The sequence below is a fragment of the Notolepis coatsorum genome (genome assembly GCF_963971535.1).
Source record: "Notolepis coatsorum genome assembly, chromosome: 17".
Lineage (NCBI taxonomy): Eukaryota > Metazoa > Chordata > Actinopteri > Aulopiformes > Paralepididae > Notolepis > Notolepis coatsorum.
The window spans coordinates 95,545,251-95,571,442 of record NC_140181.1 but is presented as its reverse complement, the minus strand read 5'-3'; the positions used below and the strand labels follow the sequence as shown (position 1 = coordinate 95,571,442).

Genomic DNA, 26,192 nt, shown 5'->3' with positions numbered 1-26,192 from the left:
TCAATGAACACCTCTGCTGGAACGCACCCTTGGAACGCCCCCGAGTCACGTCTTGAAATCAACTTTAGTAATAGCTGGGAGTTACCATGGATAGGAGTCTGAGGCAGGGTGTTGAAAGACGACGATAAACATTTATTAAACATCAACAGTAACAAACAATTTATTAAACAGTAACAAACAATATGGTTGAAAGACAACGATAAACATCAAGGTCAACACTCTTTCCATGTTCCACTCAGGGGATGTTGGGGTGAAGTCATGCCTGCAAAAAGAAAATAAATTGTAAACTGTGATATGAAGAAACAAACAAATAGATTTCTGTCTACTACAAGGTCATTGGATCAAAGAGATGTCTAACTTCTATGAAGCACAATCTCAGGAGGCTCATACAGAACCAAGTGTTTCACTGTAATGTACATGTACCTTATGTGACAAATAAAACAAAACCTTAATTCATTATATTGTTTAAAATATATAAATCAGTACTACTGAGTAATAATGCTAATCAGATCATATATATGTACAGAGTTGTAGTATTATTATGTACATTGATGCAGCAGGTATAAAGACACTATGGTAGTCATACTGGCCAGCAGCGTAACTAGTAAGAGTAGGTAAGGGATATGTACAGATATAGATATAGTAGTATCTACAGATATGTAAAAGGTTTATATGCAGTTATATGTACAAACACATGTGGATATATACAGTACATTAAGAATAAATATAATTAGGGTATACACAGCATTATTGTACATGCATGCCATCATACACTTGCCATCCTTCTTATTACTGTGTTGTGTCATCCAAAAATACTTTAATTTAGAGCCAGGTAATTCACACCACGACCATGTTACTATCACAAGATAGCGACTTAACAATAACAACAGGTAATGTTTTGTATTCTGGTTGTCACGAGACCGCCGGCCATCTTCGTATAACAGTTAGGGGACAACAAACGGGGTTCTAGATCAAATGTATGCGTTGAGCTGCGTTTTTATTACATACATATTCATTTCATAACCTACATGTTCATCTCATAACCTTATATAAGACTTTTGATTTGGATTCTTGATTTTCGATTTGGATTCTAGCTAACGTTACCTAACTAGTAGTAGTACCTAATGTTAGCCTAGCCTGAATGAATGATTGAAAACTTTATTTAACAGATTGCAGAATGGGTACAATACAGTACGGCTCAATACACACAATTGTTAAGGGGATGCAGACCAGAGAAAGACTTTCGTCTTGTTTACATCAGGGTCCCCCATTTTCAATTCGTAGTGGTGCCTGCCGTTAGCCTACCTGTTAATTATTGTTTATCATTGAGATCAAACTTACTGTATCAACTTCAGGCTTCAGCCACCTTCTCTTCTCTTTGTCGTCGGGAGGAAAGGCTTCCTGGGTTGTTGTGATCACATGACTGACAAAGCCGTGCAGTGATAGGCCAGAAGTCAGTTCGATCACATCCAGCTCGATTGCTTTATCCTGTCTGGGTAACCCGGATGTTGGGTTTTTTACGTCGAAATCCACACCCCGCAATTTTTGACATCGAATTATATACACCGCAATTATGCATCGAATTTTTTAATGAACACTGCATTTTTACATTGAATTTTATTATGCATTCGAATTTTTTAATGAACACTGCATTTTTACATTGAATTTTATTATGCATTCGACTTTTTTTTATTAACACTGCATTTTTGGTAAACTCTGAGCAAAAAAATTCAGATACATGATTTTCATAGTATTTATTTGCAATGCTATAAATTCGGTGTCTGAAACTATAAATGCGGTGTCTGGAACTATAAATGCGGTGTCTGAAAAAAATTCAGATACATGTTTTCAAAGTTATTATACATGTTTTCAAAGTAATTATTTTCAATGCTATAAATGCGGTGTCTGATTAAATTCAAATACTTATGGCACTCATTTGCTTCCATAGTAGTCTGCATGAGCCGTTGTTGCGAAAACGCCCATGCACAGTAGATACCATCTGCGTGCCCTTCCGGTGACAGAGAGCTGTCCCAAACCAAATAGCTGCAGCTACTATGTGTTGTCAAGCCCAGTCCAAGCTACAACAGTCTGCATTCCCTTAACAATTGTTTGTATTGAGCCGTATTGTATTGTACCCATTCTGCAATCTGTTAAATAAAGTTTACATCCATTCATTCTGCTAGCATTAACGTTACCAAGCTGCTAGCCACAATGCTATACTGTTATAATGGCATATCCCAATCACGTTAGCACGTAAGCTAACAAACTTCGCTGCTAGCCACAATGCTATACTGTTATACTGGCATATCTCAATCACGTTAGCACGTAAGCTAACAAAATCGGCGACGATCTTTTTGTGAGACTAAACTCCGCTCTTGGTGGTCAATTATGTTGATGTTAGTTTTGTTTCATCAACAAATGAGAGGCAGAACACACAGTGAATGTATCCGTTTTGTTTATTGCACTTTTATTGCACTTTCTTTGCTGAAAAATAAATGCTACGTTGGCTAAATGGCTCACGCGAGGCATTTAAAGATGGTGGATTGTTGATTTTTAGCAGGAAGTGTATTGGCACATTCAACTTTTCTGATTGGTTGAAAATTGCCTTCATGTTTGAACTACATCGCCACCTACTGCCACCTACTGCTTTGGCATTGTACTACATGTATATACATCACTGTGCTCAGGAGGCAAAAACAATGTCTAACTTGCCTGCCATTACGTTGCGTTCTGAAAAGCGAAACTGACCCTGAAAACGAAACGAAAACTGGCCATTAGTGTAACCGCAGCCTGAGTGTGTTTGGTCCTCATTTGCATTTGAATCAGGGGGACTGCGTGGCCCTGTTTCCATTGTTCCAAGAGTTCAAGAACTTCACACCTATGTCCTTCGGGTTGTCTGCCAAGGTGTCTGGTTCAAACCAAGATTTCTATCCAGTTTATAATTGTAGGTAGGTGTTTTAGCTAAAATGTCTGACTAAAATGTCAGTATTATTCAGTTTTTGGTAGGCCTCTTATAGTACTTACTCTGTTATGACTCCAACAAAGCACTAGTCCACTAGAAGTTGGTATAATCCTTTTTGTCTCCTTGTAGAGATATCCAGGTTTTGGTTTGGTTTATGAGGTAGACCTCTCAGTCCAGTGATATTTACTTCGTTATTACTCCAACAAAGCACTATTCCACTTGAGTTTTCAGCCTAAAATCTGGAGGTTTTCCAGGAGCTCCTGAGAACACAACCTCTCTCTTGGACTGCTAACACCTCTCCCGCTCTCTCTGCTCTCTCTCCCGCTCTCTCTGCTTTCTCTCACTCTCCCTCTGCTCTCTCTCACTCTCCCTCTCTGCTCTCTCTCTCCCTCTCTGCTCTCTCACTCTCCCTCTCTGCTCTCTCTCTCTCCCCCTCTCTCTGCTCTCTCTCTCTCCCACTCTCTCTGCTCTCTCTCCCGCTCTCTCTGCTCTCTCACTCTCTCTCCCGCTCTCTCTGCTCTCTCTCTGCTCTCTCTCACTCTCCCTCTCTGCTCTCTCTCACTCTCTCTCTCACTCTCTGCTCTCACTCTCTGCACTCTCACTCTCTCCCCCTCTCTGCTCTCTCCCCCGCTCTGCTCTCTCCCGTTCTCTCTGCTCTCTCTCCCTCTCTGCTCTCTCTCCCGCTCTCTCTGCTCTCTCTCACTGTCTCTCTCCCCCCTCTGCTCTCTCTCCCCTTCTCTGCTCTCTCACTCACCCCCTCTCTCTTTTGTCTCTGTCTCTCTCTCTGTTGTCTCTTTCTCTCCCCCCCTCTGCTCTCCGTCTCTCTCTTCCCCTCTCTCTCTCTGCTCTCTCTCTCTCCCTCTCTGCTCTCTCTCACTCTCCCTCTCTGCTCTCTCACTCTCTGCTCTCTCACTCTCCCTCTCTGCTCTCTCTCTCTCCCCCTCTCTCTCTGCTCTCTCTCACTCTCCCTCTCTGCTCTCTCTCCCTCTCCCTCTCTGCTCTCTCTCCCTCTCTGCTCTCTCCCTCTCTGCTCTCTCTCACTCCCTCTCTCTCTCCCCCTCTCTGCTCTCTCTCCCGCTCTCTCTGCTCTCTCTCACTGTCTCTCCCCCCCCCTCTGCTCTCTCTCACTCTCCCTCTCTGCTCTCTCTCTCACTGTCTCTCCCCCCCCCTCTGCTCTCTCTCTCCCTCTCTGCTCTCTCTCTCACTCACCCCCTCTCTCTGTTGTCTCTGTCTCTCTCTCTCTCTGTTGTCTCTTTCTCTCTGTCTCCCCCCCGCGTGAATATTAAAGGCAACCAACTTGTGTTCAGCTTTTCGTTCAGCGTTTCTCTGATTGGCCACACGGCCAATCAATCAATCCACTAGCACACGCCCTCGCGCAAAGAGAGACGCGGCAAAAGCGCTGGTCGAACCAGCGGTGTTCTGTTGTGTGACTGTACTCTACAGCGGTGTTCTGTTGTGTGACTGTACTAAACACTTCCACCACATGACCGACATTTGACATACAGTACACCTCCTATCTATGTTGGGATTATGTTTGGTCATGACAAAACAATAAAAATCGCTACTGTTAGTAATGCTGCCACCACCCACTTCAATTACAGAGCTCTCATATTTGCGAATGCATAAACTATATCTTAAATTATGGCGATGTGTCTAATATGGCTGTCGCAAAGTCATTGATAAGCGACAGCCATATTAGACACATAGCCATAATTTAAGATATAGTTTATGCATTCGCAAAATATGAGAGCGCGCCGCTGTCATTGAAGGGCTTCCTACAACAGAGCACCGCCGCTGCGCTGCTGCTGAAGCTGTATCAAGCCGGCGGCGGTGCACGGACGTCGGGGAAAAACCACCGCGTCGCCCCGCTGGCGCTTCAGGCTCAGCAGCCTCCACGGGCGAAATAACATATAACGTTACAGTTCCACACTGATGTACAGTGAGTGTCTAATATGGCTGTCGCGAAGTCATGCCTCTCCCTCTGACAATATCATAATGATGTGTTTTCTATATTATATCCACAATCATTCATCTAAAAAATTGTATGGGCTTTGATTAAACATGTAACCTACACCTACTGTAACTTACTGTACCTCTGCTTCCTACAGCACAGCAGGTAATGGCGTTAATCAATGGAACGCGAAACATAATAACGTTACGCTTTCTAGTTCAGCGCATTTCATAACTGTGTGGGCTTTTATACACGAGTGAATCTGGTAGTCTATGATACACAGCGTGGATCGGCTTTCAGAGGGAGAGGCATGACTTCGCGACAGCCATATTAGACACTCACTGTACATCAGTGTGGAACTGTAACGTTATATGTTATTTCGCCCGTGGAGGCTGCTGAGCCTGAAGCGCCAGCGGGGCGACGCGGTGGTTTTTCCCCGGCGTCCGTGCACCGCCGCCGGCTTGATACAGCTTCAGCAGCAGCAGCGGCGGTGCTCTGTTGTAGGAAGCCCTTCAATGACAGCGGCGCGCTCTCATATTTTGCGAATGCATAAACTATATCTTTAATTATGGCTATGTGTCTAATATGGCTGTCGCTTATCAATGACTTCGCGACAGCCATATTAGACACATCGCCATAATTTAAGATATAGTTTATGCATTCGCAAATATGAGAGCTCTGTCATTGAAGTGGGTGGTGGCAGCATTACTAACAGTAGCGATTTTTATTGTTTTGTCATGACCAAACATAATCCCAACATAGATAGGAGGTGTACTGTATGTCCACTGCTACCGCAGCTGAACACAAGTTGGTTGGACTTGGAACAGCAGCCCAACGCGTACACAAGTTGGTTGCCGCGCTGCCGCTCGCTTGCTCCTTGGATTTCATTTGGGACGTGCGCTTGCCTGCGCGTGGGGGCGGGGGGGCGCGGCCAATCAGAGAAAAGCCGAACACAAGTTGGTTGCCTTTAATATTCACGCCTCCCCCCCCCCCCCTCTGCTCTCTCTGTCTCTCCCCCTCTCTCTCTGTCTCTCTCTCTCTGTTGTCTTTCTCTCTGTCTCTCCCCCCCCCCCCCTCTCTCCCCCCCCCCCCCCCCCCCCCCTCATTTGACTTGGTTTGACCCTCTCCCCCCCTCATGTCCCCCAGAGGGAGAGGAGCACGCTGACCTGGGCAAGCTGGAGGCTCTAGTTCTGGACTGTGCCCGACTGGACCGGGAGATCAGCTGCTTCTTGGACGTGGTGCAGCGGGTCACAGCGGAGGTCAGAGGTCATCACGTCACACTGTTTCTTTAACATTGGAACAACAGGGGCCCCCTTGTCGTCACGTCGCACTGTTTCTCTACCATTAAAACAACAGGAGCCCCCTTGTCGTCACTCAAAAAAGGCAACAGAAAAATGCAGTCATGGCAGACAATGGAAATTATACTGCCCCAGCACTTCCTGTAGTGCATTGCAGTTACAAATGAACATTTGCGCAGTTTTGAATTAACTTCACCGGCTCTCTGTTTTTATACGATGCATCAACACTAAAAGTCTGCGAGTTTTTATGATCGACGTCGCCGATTATGTCGACTAATCGTTGCAGCCCTAGTATAAGCCAGTGTAGCGCTGTTTGTGCCGCTGTGCAGACGTAACTAGGATTTCTGTATGTGAGGACGTTAACACATTGGACGCCAACAACGTGATAATTCGTTATTGCCCGCCATGCGTTGAACGCCAACAATGAATAAACACGTTTTTGGGATAAATATTTCATTTTTTCGCCATGGCATTCATAATTCATCCAGCCTCCCTCCGGGACTACAGCTGGACCCTGTCTGATATTGCAACGCCTCAATACCGCCGCCTGGTGGATGATCGGGCGAGTTACACTCCAAGCCAAACCGGAAGTGGCGCTGGTGCATTGAGGAAATTCCTCCGGCGGTAATATCTTGTAACGTGGGTCTAGATACACACTCGAGTGCATGGGATCGCTTTCGAAACGCAATAACCAATATGATTTCGGCGTTTATTGCGTCATACAAACGGGAAATGGATCTAGCAGATCGACGTCAAATAATTGGAATATTTTTCCTCCAGTCTCATCGGCGAACGGTAAGAGGAATATGACGTTATTTTCAACCCGATTGTTTATTCATTTCACTGCAAACCATCTGATCAACATATCAACCCATACTAAATAAAGCCGTTACTGACGATCAAGGAATTATAAACGACCCCCCCCCCCCTTTCCTTCACGCATGATGAAGCATAATGTATACCGATCATATACATTTGAATTTTATAATATAGCGTGTATAGGAAAGAAACACCAATCGATAATCTATCATATGCTTCAGAAAACCTTAAAAACATACTTATATTCTTGACGGTATTAACACAACAATGTATGAATGAAAAACTATAACGTTCCCACATCCGGAACGATAGATACCCAATGTTGAATGGGCCATAGTAATGTCGATATAGCTATAATATTTAAAAAGTTATAGCCCTGCAAAGAAGGTAAACATCTCCATAGGGTTACAGTGCTGGCAGACTGGGCATAAGGATGGGCATACTGCGTGGCAATCAAAGTGTTAATATGTGGTGCTACACGCAGACACCATATGTAATAATTTGTTTAACCCAATGATGTCGCCATTTTACTGTGTAACCTGGCACATTATGTGATGGATATTTAGATAAAGTGATATATTTTGTCTTATTATATATGCCTATATGTATAGGAGGCGGGTGAGCCGAACATTAGGCGAGGCTATAGTTGGGAGTCACGCGAACGCGCAACATTTTTCCTTTTTTTCTTGCGCACGCTGCATGCACCTGCAAGCGGTGCTGTCCATGCCTCCCAGCAGCCTGCAGAGGACATGTTCAGTTACAGTGATCTGGTCTCTAGGGCTGACCTTCGAATTTTTTGGCATTCGAAGCTTCGGGCCGAGATTCGATTTTAATTCGAAGCTTCGAGATTTAAAAAAAAGAATTTTTAATTTCTTTTTTTATTATAATTTTTAATTTTTTTATGTTGTGGGAGCACTTTGTTCAACTTTGTCAGTGCTGTAAAGTTTAAACCTTTTTAAATCTTAGACAAACGAAACACTTTGCTTTCATGAAATATTGTAAGCCGTCATTTGAGGCTTTATAAAAGCAGCACAATGAACACAAATCTGTCAGTGCCGAGTCCGACCTCATCTTAAATAACAAACAGCATTGCTTGTTGTAGTTAACAAAAAGAGGCAGTTGATTTTGCAGGAAAAAAATATATATATAGAATTTCTTTTATATATTCGAATTTTATTTTCCCATTTGAATCTCATGCCCATCGAACGAAGCTTTTAAGTATTTAAGACAGCCCTACTGTTTTCTCTCTCCATGCCTCCCAGCAGCCTGCAGAGGACATGTTCAGTTACAGTGATCTGGTCTCTCTCTCCTCCATGCCTCCCAGCAGCCTGCAGAGGACATGTTCAGTTACAGTGATCTGGTCTCTCTCTCCTCCATGCCTCCCAGCAGCCTGCAGAGGACATGTTCAGTTACAGTGATCTGGTCTCTCTCTCCTCCAGGCCTCCCAGCAGCCTGCAGAGGACATGTTCAGTTACAGTGATCTGGTCTCTCTCTCCTCCAGGCCTCCCAGCAGCCTGCAGAGGACATGTTCAGTTACAGTGATCTGGTCTCTCTCTCCTCCAGGCCTCCCAGCAGCCTGCAGAGGACATGTTCAGTTACAGTGATCTGGTCTCTCTCTCCTCCAGGCCTCCCAGCAGCCTGCAGAGGACATGTTCAGTTACAGTGATCTGGTCTCTCTCTCCTCCAGGCCTCCCAGCAGCCTGCAGAGGACATGTTCAGTTACAGTGATCTGGTCTCTCTCTCCTCCAGGCCTTCCAGCAGCCTGCAGAGGACATGTTCAGTTACAGTGATCTGGTCTCTCTCCTCCAGGCCTCCCTGCAGAGGACATGTTCAGTTACAGTGATCTGGTCTCTCTCCTCCAGGCCTTCCAGCAGCCTGCAGAGGGCTGAGGACATGTTCAGTTACAGTGATCTGGTCTCTCTCATCCAGGCCTCCCAGCAGCCAGCAGAGGCCCTGTTTACTCTGAGCAGCCGAGTGAAGAACCAGTTCACCGATGCCATGGCCAGGCTGTCGGACGCCGAGCTCCACAACCACCGCAAGGTGGTGGCCTTCAAGGAGAGCATCCGGAACCCCGTCACCGAGGGTACGAGAGGAGGGAGAGAGAGATATGAATTAATACGTAATAACACCCTGTAGTAAAGTAGGATGTACGTGTGTCTTCATGGTTTGGACCGCCGCTGATATGGAGCCATGCGTTGTGTTTGCAGAGACCCCAGAAGGGGGCGAGGACATGGAGGACGAGGACGTTGCCGTGACGCAGACCCAAGTGAACTTCAGCTGTCCCCTCACCACGGTGGGTGCATTCTGCCTGACGACAGCACTGTCACACATCTTATTTCCCAGTTTGGGCCGCGATGTTGACGCCTACTGAGTGGATGGAAAGCTGCTACAATGCGTGTGTACTGACCATTAAATAAATGCATAATGAAAACGAGAGAACCTCTTAGCCTGCGACACCCCATATGTGGGACGTTTTTCGGACTTTTTGCAACCGGCACTTTGGCGACCCCTAGTGGCTCGGTGTGCATATTTTGTAATGCAATATATATATCGAATTGAAGGCTTATTTGTTGCCTGTCGATAGCGACAAAATCCGACAAAATCCGTTCAGCGGTTCTCGAGTTATATGCCGGTATTTGAGGCTTGTGCAAAGTACACAGTATTGCGCAAAATACCACTCCCGACTCAGGCTGCAGTAGTTCCATCAATCTAGATCCGATCTCGAAAATGATTGTGGATCGTTGTAGCCAATGAGTGTGGCTTCCCAGGGCTCTACAGTGCGACCATTTTACTCACATTTGCCCCTAATAATATGTGTGTGCGAACCGGAAAAATCAATTACTCGCACAGTTTGCAAGTGAAGATTACAGCCTCAGTCGTGCTTTTTTCTCTCCGCTGCGAATCGTTCAAAAACTACAAGTCCCACATTACACTCAAGCCAACGGTCCAATCACAGTAGAGTGACGTGACTGGTTTCAAGGGAAAGAAAGCAAATGACCAATCGGAAGCTTTCATTTGCTTTTTTACTTCCGGAAAGTCCGCCATTGCCCTATGCGAGACTTTTCCGAGACAGTTACATTAAGTTTTATGTAACTTATTCTAGTCTTACCAATAGCAATATATTTTAGAACACCTAGATTTATCGATAGCAATAGTAATATAACGTTAATGCAACTAAACGAATGCCTTGCTTTGTTAATCATAACGTTGACAAACATAGCCACAACACTGGTAAACAAACTACCCTCCCACTCAGGGCATTATGGGGTAGAACACATAGTAGCATACTACAAAAACCTAGGGGTCCACAAAGACGACTTCAAACTTGAAATGGTAACAACCGATGAGGTACTCAAAAAATTGAGCGCCCTCCAACCTAACAAGGCCACTGGCCATGACAACATCCCCTCCAAATTCCTCAGAGACGCAGCAGCCGCCATCACCCCAGTCATCACACACATAATAAACCTCTCTATAAAACAGGGGCACGTCCCCAAGGACTTCAAAATTGCGAGAGTGACCCCTCTACACAAAAAGGGCAGCAAATTAGACCCAGGCAACTACCGCCCTGTTTCTATTCTTACCTCCATCTCGAAAGTCATGGAGAAAATAGTCTACGAACAGGTCGAAAAGTACCTGGCGGAAAAAAACCTAATCTACGAATTCCAATCTGGCTTCAGAACGTCCCACTCCACTGACACATGCCTCCTCTATTTGAACGACCACATCAAACAAGAGGTGGACGCTGGCAAATACTGCGGCATGGTCATGCTGGACCTACAAAAGGCCTTCGACACTGTCAATCACTCCATTCTAATGGACAAGCTAAAAGCAATTGGTTTTGATAGCCTATCAGTGAGCTGGATGCAATCCTACCTGGAGGGGAGAGAACAGATGGTAGAGGTAAACGGTACTCTATCCCCCCCCCCTCACAGTGAGCTGTGGTGTTCCACAAGGAAGCATACTAGGACCGCTACTCTTCCTAATTTATGCAAATGACATGTCGTCAGCCTGTGACTGCAACTTGTTCCTGTTTGCGGACGACTCAGCCCTGCTGGTCTCTGACAAGAACAAATTGCAGGTTGAAAAAACCCTCAGCACGGAACTAGGCAAAATCTGCATATGGCTCGCTGATAACAAACTATCATTACACATGGGCAAAACAGAGTCCATTCTCTTCGGTTCAAATAACAAACTCAGCAAGACCGACGGCTTCTCAGTTACAGTGGGTGACAATATTGTCACAAGGAAAGACGAAATTACCTACCTGGGTTCCATCCTAGAGGCAAATCTTTCCTGTGACAAAATGGCATCCAATGTAATAAAAAAAGTCAACCAACGAACTAGATTCTTGTACCGGATCTCCTCTCTGGTAAACAAGAATACCCTGAGGACTCTGGCAGGAGCACTCATTCAAGGGTACTATGACTATGCGTGCACCTCATGGTACCAAAGCACCTCAAAGGCGCTTAAAACAAAATTACAAACATCACAAAACAAACTGGTCAGACTACTACTTGACCTGAACCCCAGAACCCACCTCACCCCTGCCCACTTTGCCAACCTAGGATGGCTTAGAGTAGACGACAGAGTACAGCAACTTGCAATGGGCCTGGTCTACAAGATACACTATACGACCGGGGTGCCCATGTACATGTCAAAATACTTCCCAAAGGTCAGTGAATACCACAACCACTACACCAGAGGAAGCTCAACAAATCATGTTAAACCCAGATTCGGCTCAAACAAGGGACTAAACACGTTTCGCAATTATGCCACAACAATGTGGAACGCCCTACCCAAAGCTGTAAAGGAATGTGAATCCCTGCCCACATTCAAAACCGCCCTTAAAGAGCACCTACGGGAGGCTGCAATTCGAAACTGGCCACCGTAAATGCCCAAAACCCCCACCACCTCCTAATAGACAGTCTCCTCCCCACCGCATGTATATATTCCCTCCCCGCCGTATGTATATTCCCCTCCCACCCACCCACCCCCTCCTAATGTACAGGCCCCTCCCCATCATATGTATATACTCTGTCAGGATCTAGGGGTAACAGTACTGTATATTTGAATACCGCCTATGTCACAAATGTATCAGTACTAAATACCTATATGTCCCTATGCCATAAATGTCATGTATGTTATGTATGTCATAAATGTCTATATGAATTGAAAATGGGGGACCCTGATGGAAACAAGACAAACGTCTTTCTCAGGTCTGCATCCCCTTAACAATTGTATGTATTGAGCCGTACTGTATTGTACCCATTCTGCAATCTGTTAAATAAAGTTTTCATTCATTCATTCATTCATTGATGCAGTAGCGTATGTCGTTGTGTTGGCTGTAACGGACATGATAATAACATAACACTGTGTACACATTAAAATTGCGATAATCGATTCTAACACTTTCAAATCGATGCAGTTGAATTTTCCCCTTAGGATCGATGCATTGCGATGCATTGTTACACCCCTACACCAAAGTCACTGGCCCACTGCCTGTGTGTATGCTAACTTGGCTAGCGTTATCAACAGCAGAGGTGGGTGCAGGCGGTGTGACGTAATTGGCAGAATCGACTGTCAATCAATGGTCTACCTGACACGCAAACTCATAAACAATGTTTCTGTACTGGAGGTGTAGTTAGGGTTTCCGTTAGAAAAAATTGTTGCCGGTCTCCGTGACCTGCAAGATTTCAATCTACCGGACAAATGAGATTAATTCCGGTCATAGTTTATTGAGCTTTAAAACAATTGATAGGCAGGCTATATAAAGAATGTCATCCTCAAGGCATAAAACTAGGCTACTTTTGCGTATACAGTCATTAATTAATATATTCCAAATAAAATAAGTCCCTCGATACTCCGTGCTGCTGCTGACTTGAAATAAAATAGACCGCGTATGTGGGCAGTCGGTCCGACACTAAACAGCAGTCTGTTATAATCACATTTTTATGAGCTAACGAATTCCGTTATATTGGACATTTGTATTAATTATATCAAGCGAAGAACTGAGAAAGCAGAGAGACGGCAACATTATCGTGGTTTGCGTGACGACTCTCTCCACCTCGCAACGACTTATTTACAAAGAGTATGGCGCTGCAGAGAAGCTGATTTAGCTGTTATTGGCTCTTTTCTGGGAACCGCACAGCAGCGCCCCCCACCCAACATTGGCTGAAAATGGCTGAATTGGAGTACTGCTGGAATACTGCATTGTGCTGATAGTGCTCTGGCTCTGCAGCTTCACAAAAGTTCGCACACCCAGCACTAAGCTCTCGCTCGCTGACAACGTCGTTGTCATTATTAGAAGCAACGAGGAAACAAATGTAATGATCGTTTCGTTCATCGCATAGGCTATTTAATTTTAGCCTATTTTAATACAATTCAAATAATCAAATTGTGCTTAGACTCAGGGAATTATTTTCACCGGACATTAAGACCGGAGAGATGAAATATGTCGGACTTCAACAGATTTTGCCGGTCAAATACCGGTAATTACCGGCTAACGGAAACGCTGGGTGTAGTACAGTATTTCAATAGGCAACCCTGAAAGGATTATTTTTCTAGAAGAGCAACACTAGCCAAAACATAGGCATTGTATGCATAAAAGGGGCAAAAGCTAAAGTTAAGTGACTGTTACTTTTGTAGCAGTAGTTGATTGATTGATTGATTGATTGATTGATTGAAAACTTTATTAACAGATCGCAGAATGGGTACGGTACAGCTCAATACATACAATTGTTAAGGGGATGCAGACCAGAGAAAGACTTTCGTCTTGTTTACATCAGGGTCCCCTATTTTCAATTCATCATAACATATATGACATACCAGATTTGCAAATACAGTACTGTTTGTGATACAAAAAGAGTCCAGAAAAGAGAGTATATACATTTGACGTAGAAACTGTACATTGGAGGAGGTTGGGTAGGTGGGTGGGGGGGGGGGGGGGGGGGCTGTACATTGGAGGTGGTTGGGTGGGGGGGGGGGGGACACTGTACAACTGTACAAGCAAAACTGTACATTGGAATATGTACATGCTGATCCACTCAACAGGTAGCGATCTCAAGATGAGATCTGATTCAAATGTATTGTCATTATACAGCACAAATACAATACACCATCCAACCAGAGTGGATAAAAAAATGCTCCAGAAATAAATAAATGCATAAATGAATGAAAAAAAATAAAAAAGTTGTAACCGAGAGATTTTAACCTGGGACCATAGGATCCATAGGCAGCTGCACTAACGAGTTGAGATAAAGGGTCCGACGTTAATTGCAACTGACTAATCCATCATTTACACTTGTCAAGAGCCAATTGCGCAGGCGTTCAATATTGGCATTGACCTCTTGAGCCCGAGCGGTCCATCGGCAGACCGCAAATGACATTGCGTCATAAATCACTCTCTCCAGACTGTATGACATTAACACATTCGGGGCCATTGGGATCCGTCTAATCTCACTCTATAAGGCCAGCTTATCATAACAACCTTTCATTGTGTGTGAGGCTGTTTGTAGAGCTAAATCTATACTTTATATTAGTGCTATCTGTCTATTGTCATTGTCAATTGACACTATAAACCGTCCCTTCAATATGCCTTAAAGAAATAATTTTTTCATCAATACGTTCCCATTTTATAGCGTCGTGAATATAAGCGTTATACCAGATTGTTCTGGGGTATTTCCTGGAAGGCGAGATATAGGGTGCTAAGCTAATAACATTAAATCGACGTGGTTGGCCCTCAAGCGTTGGATCCGAAACACGTATATATACGTGGTTGGCCACGAATGTGTTAAGTAGCGTTTTATTTTCCAAATGTATCTAAGAGTAAAGAGTAACCATGTCACAACAGCAGTCATAGTGTATATCTTCAGCAATACGTTTGTTTACCAATAGGTTAAAGTGTTATTAGTGAGATTTTAGTTTATGGAATGTCTTAATAATATAGCAAATATCCGCCATTTTTAATTAGCAAAATTCCGCCAGTTGTAGTCATATGATATATAATATAGCGGGCATCCAGAGCTCTCAATGAGCATTGAAATTTCCTAGCGATTTCCAGCTTCCTGCAAGCAAATGACTTATTTTTTATTTCTCTTATTTCTCGGGATTATATACCACAAAACTGAACGTTATTGGCATAGATTGGAGCACAGTTTGTCTACCTTCTGTGAACATTTAGCAACCATCCGTGTTGAAATCCGATTCAAAATGGCGGACCCGTGGCACATTTTTTTAAAAAGCTGACTGTATTTACAGTAGATTTCATTATCGGTTCTTCCTGCACGCCTGGTGATACTAAATCCAAATTGAACTCTATCATTGGAACGAGTAGATTTGGCCCGATAAGGCTATAATAAGGTAATTTATAGGCCTGCTATTCTATATTCTATAATAATATTTCAAATTGCATGTGTCCGGATGGCATAATTCAGTACTGTATCTACAAAACCTTCTGTTTAATCATCTTCCCTTTATTAATTTCCTTAGCTTTTTTGTACACGTGATCTCAAGAAGGTACTGAACGAACTCAGTGGCAGCTTTTTACATGTCTGGTCATTTTTAGCATGGTGTTATTCACTGTCAAAGATGCAAAGAAAAATCATTATTTATATTCTCCTTTGTTTCATCACAATTTACTCAAGCCTAGTAACAGACACAATATTTCCCATATTTTGGGAATACATTCCCTGAGATCCATAGATGTCCCTAGATACCAAGACCGTGCAAATGGACCTTGTAGAAGTGGAGCAAACTTCCATTTACTTAGGTATGTATTTTTAGGCGGATTTTCAGAAAATAGGGCTAGGGCTTAACAGGTTAATAAATCAGATGTCATGCTAATATGTCATGTTCTACAGTAGGACTTACTACTATGATACCAAATAAAACAAGTCACTAGAATAATAGAAGCCTACTTTGCTGGAACGATTCATTTTGAATGTATACAGTGTTGTGTTTGTGTATGTGCTTGTGCGCTTAGGCTCACTAAGCCTTTCTCCACGCATATTCATTTCTGGAGCATTTATTTATGCACTCTGGTTGGATGGTGTATTGTACTTGTGCTGTATAATAACAATACATTGGAATCTAATCTAATTTTGAGATCGGTCGCAAATCGCTTCCTGTTGAATGGATCGATCGAGTGCAATGCTGAACCTCTGCTGTTCGTTTTCGCTTGTCTTGACAGCCTAGAAATTATGACAAGCCCACTGATGATGTCACGGTTCGCAAGGAAAAACCAAAAAAAATTGTTTCCAGCTGAGCACCGATTTTTCACATTCCGAACCAATTAATCCCGGTGTGAACGTGCCGGTTGGTTTGAGATCAGTCTGTATCAGTTCCGCAACCGTTCCTATTTCCGGGGTAGGTCTGATTGGCCCCGGCAGGCACGTGACCCGCCGCGGCCATGCCCCGCGGCAGCCCCAGGACGCGGCAACGAGGCTGCTGTGCTTCACCGCCGCTTTCCGCCTTCAACGCCGCAGAGTTACCATACGCTATACAATATACTATGCAATGTACTAATATACAATACGGCTCACTTTTCCCACTTCAATGACAGAGCCGCTGTTTAATAATATTGTCGCGGCGGAGCTCCGTCGCGGCAGCATTATGTAGCAGTAATCCCCCCTTTTTTACCATCGACAACTAGCTCAATTGGTAACGCTGCTTGGCTGTGGATCCTATGGTCCGTTTGTGACAAGTTCGATTCCCTTAATTTTTTTTTTTTTTTAACGTGCATTGCACTATAGCGTATTGTATATTGTATGGTACAGTAACGGTCTCTGGAGCGCAACAGTAAGAAGCATTTGCACTGCAACGCATACACCTTACTGTAAATTGTACCTCATCCCATTTCTGCTTTGCACTATAGCGTATTGTATATTGTATGGTAACTCAGTTACTTCTATTCTGCATCGAACGCTGTACATATGTCTCTATACTATTTTATTTCATACAACAATGTATGCCTTTCAAATGTTAAATGATAAATGATTGCATGATACACACTGAAATAATCCTGCGCTCGCGCAAATTTGCTGCTGCGGGCGGCGTTGAAGGCGGAAAGCGGCGGTGAACCACAGCAGCCTCGTTGCCGCGTCCTGGGGCTGCCGCGGGGCGTGGCCGCGGCGGGTCACGTGCCTGTCGGGGCCAATCAGGCCTACCCCGGAAATAGGAACGGTTGCGGAACTGATACAGGCGGCCGGGAGCCGCGGCTGTCGAGGTTGGAGTGGGTGGTGGGCCTGTCATCTGTGGGGGTCCCGTTCTTTAGGGGTGGGTGGGCACTCCCGTGGTGTTCTGGTCTGCTGAGCTACACCTGAATATATATGTGTATATATTAGGGCTGTCAGTTTATCGCGTTAATTAGATTAACTAAGTACGCAGCAAATTATCGCGTTATGAAAATTAACTCAAAATGTATTACAAAAATTATATATATTTTTTTTTTTATATAATTTCTTTTTTTTAATCTCATTCATTCCATAAGAACGTAGAATACACATTTACAGGCGGTTAGGTGGTCGAGCGGAGATTGCGTTCGTCACCAGCCCCGGAGCTGTGAGCTTGGTTCGCCTGTTCGAATCCAGCTCACAGCTCCGGGGTTGTCACCAGCTTGGCTGGCCGTCTGCACTGATACAATTGGCTGTATCAGAGGGTGGGAGAAGCTGGCGGGGTGGGTCCGGGTCGTTGTAAACAGCGACTCCTACAGTTCGGTGGGGGCGCCTGCTAAGCACGGATTGGACGTGAGGGGGATAGTGTGGTCCTCCCACACGCTACGCCCTCTCAATGAGAATCCGCGCTGCCAGGTGAAAAGAAGCGGTGATTGGCTGGACGTGTGTCGGAGGAAGCACGTGGTAGCCTCCACTCTCCCAAATGATCTGACTGTGGGGGGTAAAGCGCAGCGACCAGGAAGGGACTGGGAATTGGCATACGACTAACATTGGGATGGGAGAAAATCGGAGGAAAATGGAGGGGGAAAAAGACCAATAAAAAAAATAAAAATAATAATACACATTTACAGACTTTTTTTTTTATATGGTCCATTTGCATGTTCTTGGTATCTGATTCTAGGGACATCTATGGATCTCAGGGAATGTATTCCCAGTGTCAGAAATACTGTGTCTGTTACTAGGCTTGAGTAAATTGTAATGAACCAAATGAGAATATCAATAAAAAAAAATGTATCTTTGACTGTGAATAACACTATGCTCAAATTGACCAGACCTGAAAAATCTAAGCAAATTAATAGATGGAAGATGATTAAACAGAAGGTTTTGTAGATACAGTACTGAATTCTGCCATCCGGACACATGCAATTTTAAATATGATTATAGAATATAGAATATCAGGCATAAAATGGTTATGCGATTAAAATGCGATTAATTAGATTAATTAATTACAAATCCTGTAATTAGATTTTTTTTTATTTATTTTTTTATCCCCCCCCCCCCCCCCCTCCTTTTTTCCTCCGATTTTCTCCCATCCCAATGTTAGTCGTTATGCCAATTCCCAATTCCCTTCCTGGTCGCTGCGCACTTACCCCCCACGGTTGGTCTGGGAGAGTGGAGGCTATCACGTGCTTCCTCCGACACACGTCTAGCCAATCAACTGCTTCTTTTCACCTCGCAGCGCGGACTCTCACTGAGAGGGATCACACTACCCCCCTTAGATCCTATCCGCGCTGAGCAGGCGCCCCGACCGAACTGTAGGAGTCGCTGTTTACAACGACCCGGACCCACCCCGCCAGCTTTCCCACCCTCTAATACAGCCAATTGTATTAGTGTGAACGGCCAGCCAAGCTGGTGACAACGCCGGAGCTGTGAGCTGGATTCGAACAGGCGAATCCAGCGTATCCGGTGTTGGTGACGAACGCAATCTCCGCTACGCCACCTGACCGCTCCCTAGATTACTTTTTTAATCGCCTGACAGCACTAGTATATATATAATTTTTCTTTTTTCTTTTTATATATTTAATTTATTATTACAACTAATTGATTTAATTTAATTGTCTTGTCTTATTGTCTTACTCTGTTGTTATCCCCTCGTCATTATTATGATGATTATTATTGTTGTGTGATGTCTTGTTTCATGTGAAATAAATAAAAGTGATTACAAAAAAAGAGTTAAGCGCACTAAAGCTTCAAGAACTATTGATCTAATGAACTTTTCTTCTCTGTAGGTGGAGATGGTGAATCCAATGAGGAATAAGAGCTGCAACCACCACTACGATGAGGAGGCCATTTTGAATTTGATCAGGGCAAAACACAGACAGCTAAAGAAATGCCGGTAAGACACGTTCCTTAGAACACAATCAATCAATCAATTGAATTTATTTGTATAGCACATTTAGACATGACACTTGTCAACCAGTGCTTCACAGTAAGTCGCATAGCTAAAAACAAAAGTGCTAAAGTATAGAATAAACAGAAAATATAAACAACCAACGGACAGACAAAGAAACAAAACAACACGTCAACAAGCTCCTGGATTGGTGTAGTGCTGGCCTTGGTACCTGGTTGGTGTAGTACTGGCCTTGGTACCTGGTTGGTGTAGTGCTGGCCTTGGTACCTGGATTGGTGTAGTACTCGCCTTGGTACCTGGATTGGTGTAGTGCTGGCCTTGGTACCTGGATTGGTGTAGTGCTGGCCTTGGTACCTGGATTGGTGTAGTGCTGTCCTTGGTACCTGGTTGGTGTAGTACTGGCCTTGATACCTGGTTGGTGTAGTGCTGGCCTTGGTACCTGGATTGGTGTAGTACTCGCCTTGGTACCTGGATTGGTGTAGTGCTGGCCTTGGTACCTGGATTGGTGTAGTGCTGGCCTTGGTACCTGGATTGGTGTAGTGCTGTCCTTGGTACCTGGTTGGTGTAGTACTGGCCTTGATACCTGGTTGGTGTAGTGCTGGCCTTGGTACCTGGATTGGTGTAGTACTCGCCTTGGTACCTGGATTGGTGTAGTGCTGGCCTTGGTACCTGGATTGGTGTAGTGCTGGCCTTGGTACCTGGATTGGTGTAGTGCTGTCCTTGGTTATTGTCCGATTCCTGGAATCGCATGCCTCCGTGACTATCGAGTATCGATTCCTCTTATCTAGGGATGGGTACCTTTCACATTTGTACCTGTGAATCGATACCGGTACCCAATGGTACCTTTTTCGGTACTTTAGTTTCAAAAAATGTAATCTACCTACCTCAGTTGTAAAAAAAGAAAAAAAAATCCAAACTTAACACCTTGGATGCCAGCGACGTCATTTCTCGTTTTATCAGACCCCCCATTGAGTGCCGACCGACGCGAAATGTCGTTTGTTTGCCGTATTTTTTTTATTGGCGATTTGAATTCATATTTCATCAATCGAGCCATGGGTTAGTGCTGCAGTCTCTCTGAGCTCAATTGGGAAGATACCGCCCCCTATCGTCTCTCCCTGTGTAACTGCACCCCATCAGCTCAGACTGATACAGGGGGAGTGGTCAGTTTGCTCTTTTTATTTTTCCGTCAAGGCATCTGAAGAGACCAAGTGATCGCCGGCCCTCAGAACAGCAACGATTATGTATTTACAGTACCAACACTGTAATCAATAAGCATGATCGATATTTGGAATGGCGATCAGGAATTGGAATAATCTTTTTGGATAACATCTGATCTCAGGTAAGGAATCTATTTTACCAGTCTTAGGATAATCAGACCTGTTTTCACAGAGATTTCAGCGTTTGCCCTATGTGTGATGTGGCTGTTTGGCTGTGATCGCTGATGAGGAAATAAGAGAATCGATTTTTCAGATCGCCTCTATAGCGTGCATACGTACACATATACTATCGATAATCTAGCGTTTATTTGAAAACGATTCATAAATAGGCCGAAAAATGACAGCGTTTTTGTGTATTCTAGAATATTCCAGTAAATGCCTTTTATCATGGAATCTATATATTTTCCTTGAAAACGAGGGCTTTTCAAAATGCTATAAAACGAAAATGAACCGATAAAAAAACAATCCGTTTCGACAATGTTGACTGCAAACAAGAAATTGATAAGCGACGGGCAGATTAGACACATAGCCATAATTTAAAACATAGATTAGGTGTTTTTAACGCTAACATTGAAGTGGATGATGGCATTCAACAGGGTAAAAAGGTAAACAAGGTAGGCACTGATAGTGTTAATATTTAATAAATAAATAATGTATTATTATTCCTTTATTATTATTTACATCTTACTGATGTAAAGCACTTTGAACTGCAATCCCCTGTATGAAAGGTGCTATACAAATAAAGTTATTATTATTTATTTAGAACATATATATATATATACACAGTTACACACATATCAAATTATTCTTTTCATATGTATTATCTATCTGCGAGACAGCGCCAACATGCAACAAGTCGAAATTCTCCACTATCTCTGTCTGCATGTCGATTGTCGACTGCGTGTGTGTGTGTGTGTCTGTCAACTATGCTTTGGTCCAATGACATTCCCCCACCCACAGTCTGCGAATCAGAGGCAGAGTAGGGTGGGTTTTCACGGCAGTTTGTTTGTCTTTCACCTGGGGCAGTGCAGAGCCAAGTTATAATGAATCTTTTTAGAATGCTCTGGGGCAGTGTAGCGCATATGTTTATTATATATATCTATGGTGTAGCGTATGTTAGCGGGGCTCCATCGTCCCGACTCTACTAGTAAGTAACTTACTCCCATGCTCGCTCGCACACACACACGCTCTCTCTCACGCTCGCAAGCGCGCACACACACACACACACAGAGTGCCAATGCTTGGTTTGCACAAGCTGAACCGCTTAACGTGCGGTTTCGTTTTGCGGTAAACGTTGACGTCATCGGACTTAATTTTTTTTTTAGCATTACCGACAATTGGCACTGTTGGATCTCACGTGAATCGATAAGTCAAGTCAAGTCATTTTTATTTATATAGCACATTTACAAATGACTAACAGCCAAACCAAAGTGCTTTACAACATGATAAAAACACATACAATGCAATAAAATACACTAAAATTACATAAAAAGGTAAAGTACAGTACATATAAGAAAGCAAGGGCAAAGTGCAATATAAAAAGAGACAGGAAAATTGGATAAAAAGTCCAGGGTGACAGCGGACGTCATGTGTAAATGCTAGGCTAGCTCTGGTCAAAGGCCAGGGAGAAGAGGTGTGTTTTGAGCAAGGATTTAAAAACATCTAGGCTCTGGGCAGATCTTATGTGGGGGAGGCTGTTCCAGAGCCGGGGGGCAGCAGCAGCAAAGGCTCTATCTCTCCTAGTTTTAAGCCTGGTCCTAGGCACCTCCAGCAGCAGCTGGTCAGCAGACCTTAGGGCTCTGGATGGGGTGTGGTGATGCAGGAGCTCAGCTAAGTACAGTGGAGCCAGCCCGTGTAGTGCTTTAAAAACAGTCAGTAAAAGTTTTAAATCAATACGGAAACGGACGGGGAGCCAGTGGAGAGAAGCCAGAACTGGTGTGATGTGGTCACGTTTCCTGGTACCGGAAAGCAAATGGGCAGCCGCATTTTGTACCAGTTGCAGGCGACGGAGCAGCAACTGGTCAATGCCGACATACAATGCATTGCAGTAATCCAGCCAGGTCGAGATAAAGGCATGGATCACCCTCTCCAGATCCTTCTGGGAGAGGTATGGTTTGGTCTTGGCCAGGAGTCTGAGGTGGAAATAGCTGGTTTTAACCACCGAGCTAACCTGCTTATCAAATTTAAAATGTCTGTCAAAGATTACTCCAAGGTTTCTGACAGAGGAGCGGATATTTGAGCCCAGAGGGCCTAGACTGGCATACTCGGTAGTACCGACGTGTTTCGGTAGGTACCTTTTTAAAAGTACAGAATTCTGTAGTTCTGTACCCATCCCTACTCTTATCAATGCCATGTTTTTTCCGACAGTTGTGCATTTTAAAACAATAACGTTAGCGCCACACATGCAGCCATAGCAGACTATTTGATTCCTTGACTAGGAAAACCTAAAGGGCTCGAAATTGCGACCGTTTTTGGTCGCATATGCTGCTCCCGAAATTCTCCCGCTGTTTCTATGTGCAGTGAAAAGTGAAAGTGCTTTGCATCCTAGTCATTCATTTACGTGGTAAACTAACTAATTTTAGCTAGCTAAAATAGCCATGCTCATGATGACAGAGAGAGAACACTGAGCTGGCACGGGTGGGGGCTCTCGGGGGGGGGGGGGGGGGGGGGGGGGGGCCTGTGTGTGCGTGTATGTGCGCTCGCCTGGTTGGTGTAGTACTGGCCTTCTGTTCTACTGCCTTCTGTTGTACTGCCTTGATGTTTGAATCACAAAAGTTTGGCCCCAGTAAAAAAAAAACGACTTCCATGTTGGGGTCAAGGAAACCACAGGTGCTTAGATGGAGTGCCTCTGTAACTAGTGTTCTCTGTTGGTTGATGGAGCTCCTCTGTAACTAGTGTTCTCTGTTGGTTGCATGGTTGGCATGAATGTAGCAGATACACGTATATTTGATTTACAGAGCACTTGCTTTCTTGTATCAACCCCCTTCCCCCCCTCTCTCTAGTTGTCCGGTGGTGGGCTGTGGGAACTCAGACGTGACGGAGTCGGACCTGGTTCTGGACCAGAAGCTGAGGAGAATGATCCAGCAGAACAAAGGCAGACAGAACAGCAGGACGTAGCAGCGGCGTGGCTTAACCCTTTCACTACCACACTACAGAAGGTTAACCCTTTACTATCACACTACAGACGGTTAACTGTCTGTAGTGTGATAGTAAAGGGTAAACCTTCTGTAGTGTGGTAGTGAAAGGTTAACCTTCTGTAGTGTGGTAGTGAAAGGGTTAACCTGCTGTCGTGTGGCAGTGAAAGGCTTAACCTTCTGTATTGTCGCAGTGAAAGGGTTAACCGTTTGGTAGTGCTGCAGTGAAAGGGTTAAATGAATGATCCTGTCCTGTCGTTAATGTGTTAGTGTTGATTTATGTTGAAGGAACCAACACCTCAGTTTCTTCCTCAATTTGTTAATTACTGTCAAAGGAAGATGATGCCTCGGCTCAAAACAACATGTGATTCAGTTTAATGTAAAGAAAGTATTGGTTAATGTAAAGAAAGGATTGGGCCAGTACATCTTAATTTTTTACTGTATCTTGTAAACACGTTGAATAAATGTTAATAAAGATGATCTTTTTCTTCATAAAACTGATTTCATTATATGCTAGACTTGCAAAGTAGTAACATCAAACTTTAATCTGTAGTTACATTATGGATAAATGCATGACCCGTTTTATATGTAGATGCCCTCACTGGCGTCTGGATGAGTTTACAATCGAAACGAGACAAATAAACAAAGTCGCATAACAAAATGAAAATAAACCTAGACAATTCCGTGGGGGAAATTGTGAAAGTGTGGGTGATGCCTGTGCACCGCCGGCCAACGGGAGAGGGTCCCTGGATCTGCTGGATCTCCTCTCTGGTTTGATTGATTGAATTGATTGAAAACTTTATTAACAGATTGCAGAATGGGTACAATACAGTACAGCTCAATACACAATTGTTAAGGGAATGCAGACCAGAGAAAGACTTTCCTCTTGTTTACATCAGGGTCCCCCATTTTCAATTCATCAGGACATATATGACATACATGACATACAGATAGACAGTACTGCTACATCTATACATTTATGACATACCAGATTTGCAAATACAGTACTGTTTGTGATACAAAAAGAGTCCAGAAAAGAGAGTATATACATTTGATGTAAAAACTGTACATTGGAGGAGGTTGGGTAGGTGGGGTGGGTGGGTGCTTGAACACTACAACTGTACAAGCAAAACTGTACATTGGAATAATGACAACCATACTTGGTAATTTACTGTACATTGGAGGGGATTGGGTTAGGACATTTACAGGGGCCAGTTTCGAATTGCAGTCTCCTGTAGGTGTTCTTTGAGAGTGGTTTTGAAAGTGGGTAGTGATTCACATTCCTTTACAGCTTTGGGTAGGGCGTTCCACATTGATGTGGCATAATTGCTAAACGTGTTTAGTCCCTTGTTTGAGCCGAATCTGGGTTTAACATGATTTGTGGAGCTCCCTCTGGTGTTGTGATCGTGGTATTCACTGACCTTTGGGAAGTATTTTGACATGTACATGGGTACCTTGGTCGTGTAGTGTATCTTGTAGACCAGGCCCATTGCAAGTTGCTGTACTCTGTCGTCTACTCTAAGCCATCCTAGGTTGTCAAAGTGGGCAGGGGTGAGGTGGGTTCTAGGAGTAAGGTCAAGCAGTAGTCTGACCAGTTTGTTTTGAGATGTTTGTAATTTTGTCTTTAGTGCCTTTGAGGTGCTTTGGTACCATGAGGTGCACGCATAGTCGTAGTACCCTTGCATGAGTGCTCCTGCCAGAGTCTTCAGGGTATTCTTGTTTACCAGAGAGGAGATCCGGTACAAGAATCTAGTTTGTTGGTTGACTTTTTTTTATTACATTGGATGCCATTTTGTCACAGGAAAGATTAGCCTTTAGGATGGAACCCAGGTAGGTAATTTCATCTTTCCTTGTGACAATATTGTCACCCACTGTAACTGAGAAGCCGTCGGTCTTGCTGAGTTTGTTATTTGAACCGAAGAGAATGGACTGTTTTGCCCATGTGTAATGATAGTTTGTTATCAGCGAGCCATATGCAGATTCTGCCTAGTTCCGAGCTGAGGGTTTTTTCAACCTGTAACTTGTTCTTGTCAGAGACCAGCAGGGCTGAGTCGTCCGCAAACAGGAACAAGTTGCAGTCACAAGCTGACGACATGTCATTTGCATAAATTAGGAACAGTAGCGGTCCTAGTATGCTTCCTTGTGGAACACCACAGCTCACTGGGAGGGGGGGATAAGCTACCGTTTACCTCCACCATGTTCCCTCCCCTCAAGGTAGGATTGCATCCAGCTCACTGATAACTATCAAAACCAATTGCTTTTAGCTTGTCAATCAGAATGGAGTGATTGACAGTGTCGAAGGCCTTTTGTAGGTCCAGCATGACATGCCACAGTATTTGCCCGCATCCACCTCTTGTTTGATGTGGTCGTTCAAATAGAGAAGGCATGTGTCAGTGGAGTGGGATGTTCTGAAGCCAGATTGGAATTCGTAGATTAGATTTTTTTCCGCTAGGTACTTTTCGACCTATTCGTAGACAATTTTTTCCATGACTTTCGAGATGGGAGGTA

General features: G+C 44.0%; 1 protein-coding gene across 3 annotated transcripts in view; it reads left to right on the top strand.

Moving 5' to 3' along the window:
* Nucleotides 1-24,149, top strand: part of nsmce2 (NSE2 (MMS21) homolog, SMC5-SMC6 complex SUMO ligase) — a 59,962-nt gene extending 35,813 nt beyond the window's left edge. For all 3 annotated transcript variants that reach the window (XM_084332630.1, XM_084332631.1, XM_084332632.1), the window contains exons 3-7: nucleotides 6,060-6,172; nucleotides 8,960-9,113; nucleotides 9,238-9,323; nucleotides 19,212-19,318; nucleotides 23,553-24,149. In XM_084332630.1, the coding sequence (XP_084188756.1) occupies nucleotides 6,060-6,172; nucleotides 8,960-9,113; nucleotides 9,238-9,323; nucleotides 19,212-19,318; nucleotides 23,553-23,667 (575 nt within the window). In that variant the 3' untranslated portion in view covers nucleotides 23,668-24,149. The remainder of the gene's footprint in view (nucleotides 1-6,059; nucleotides 6,173-8,959; nucleotides 9,114-9,237; nucleotides 9,324-19,211; nucleotides 19,319-23,552) is intronic.
* Nucleotides 24,150-26,192: the final 2,043 nt, after the last annotated feature.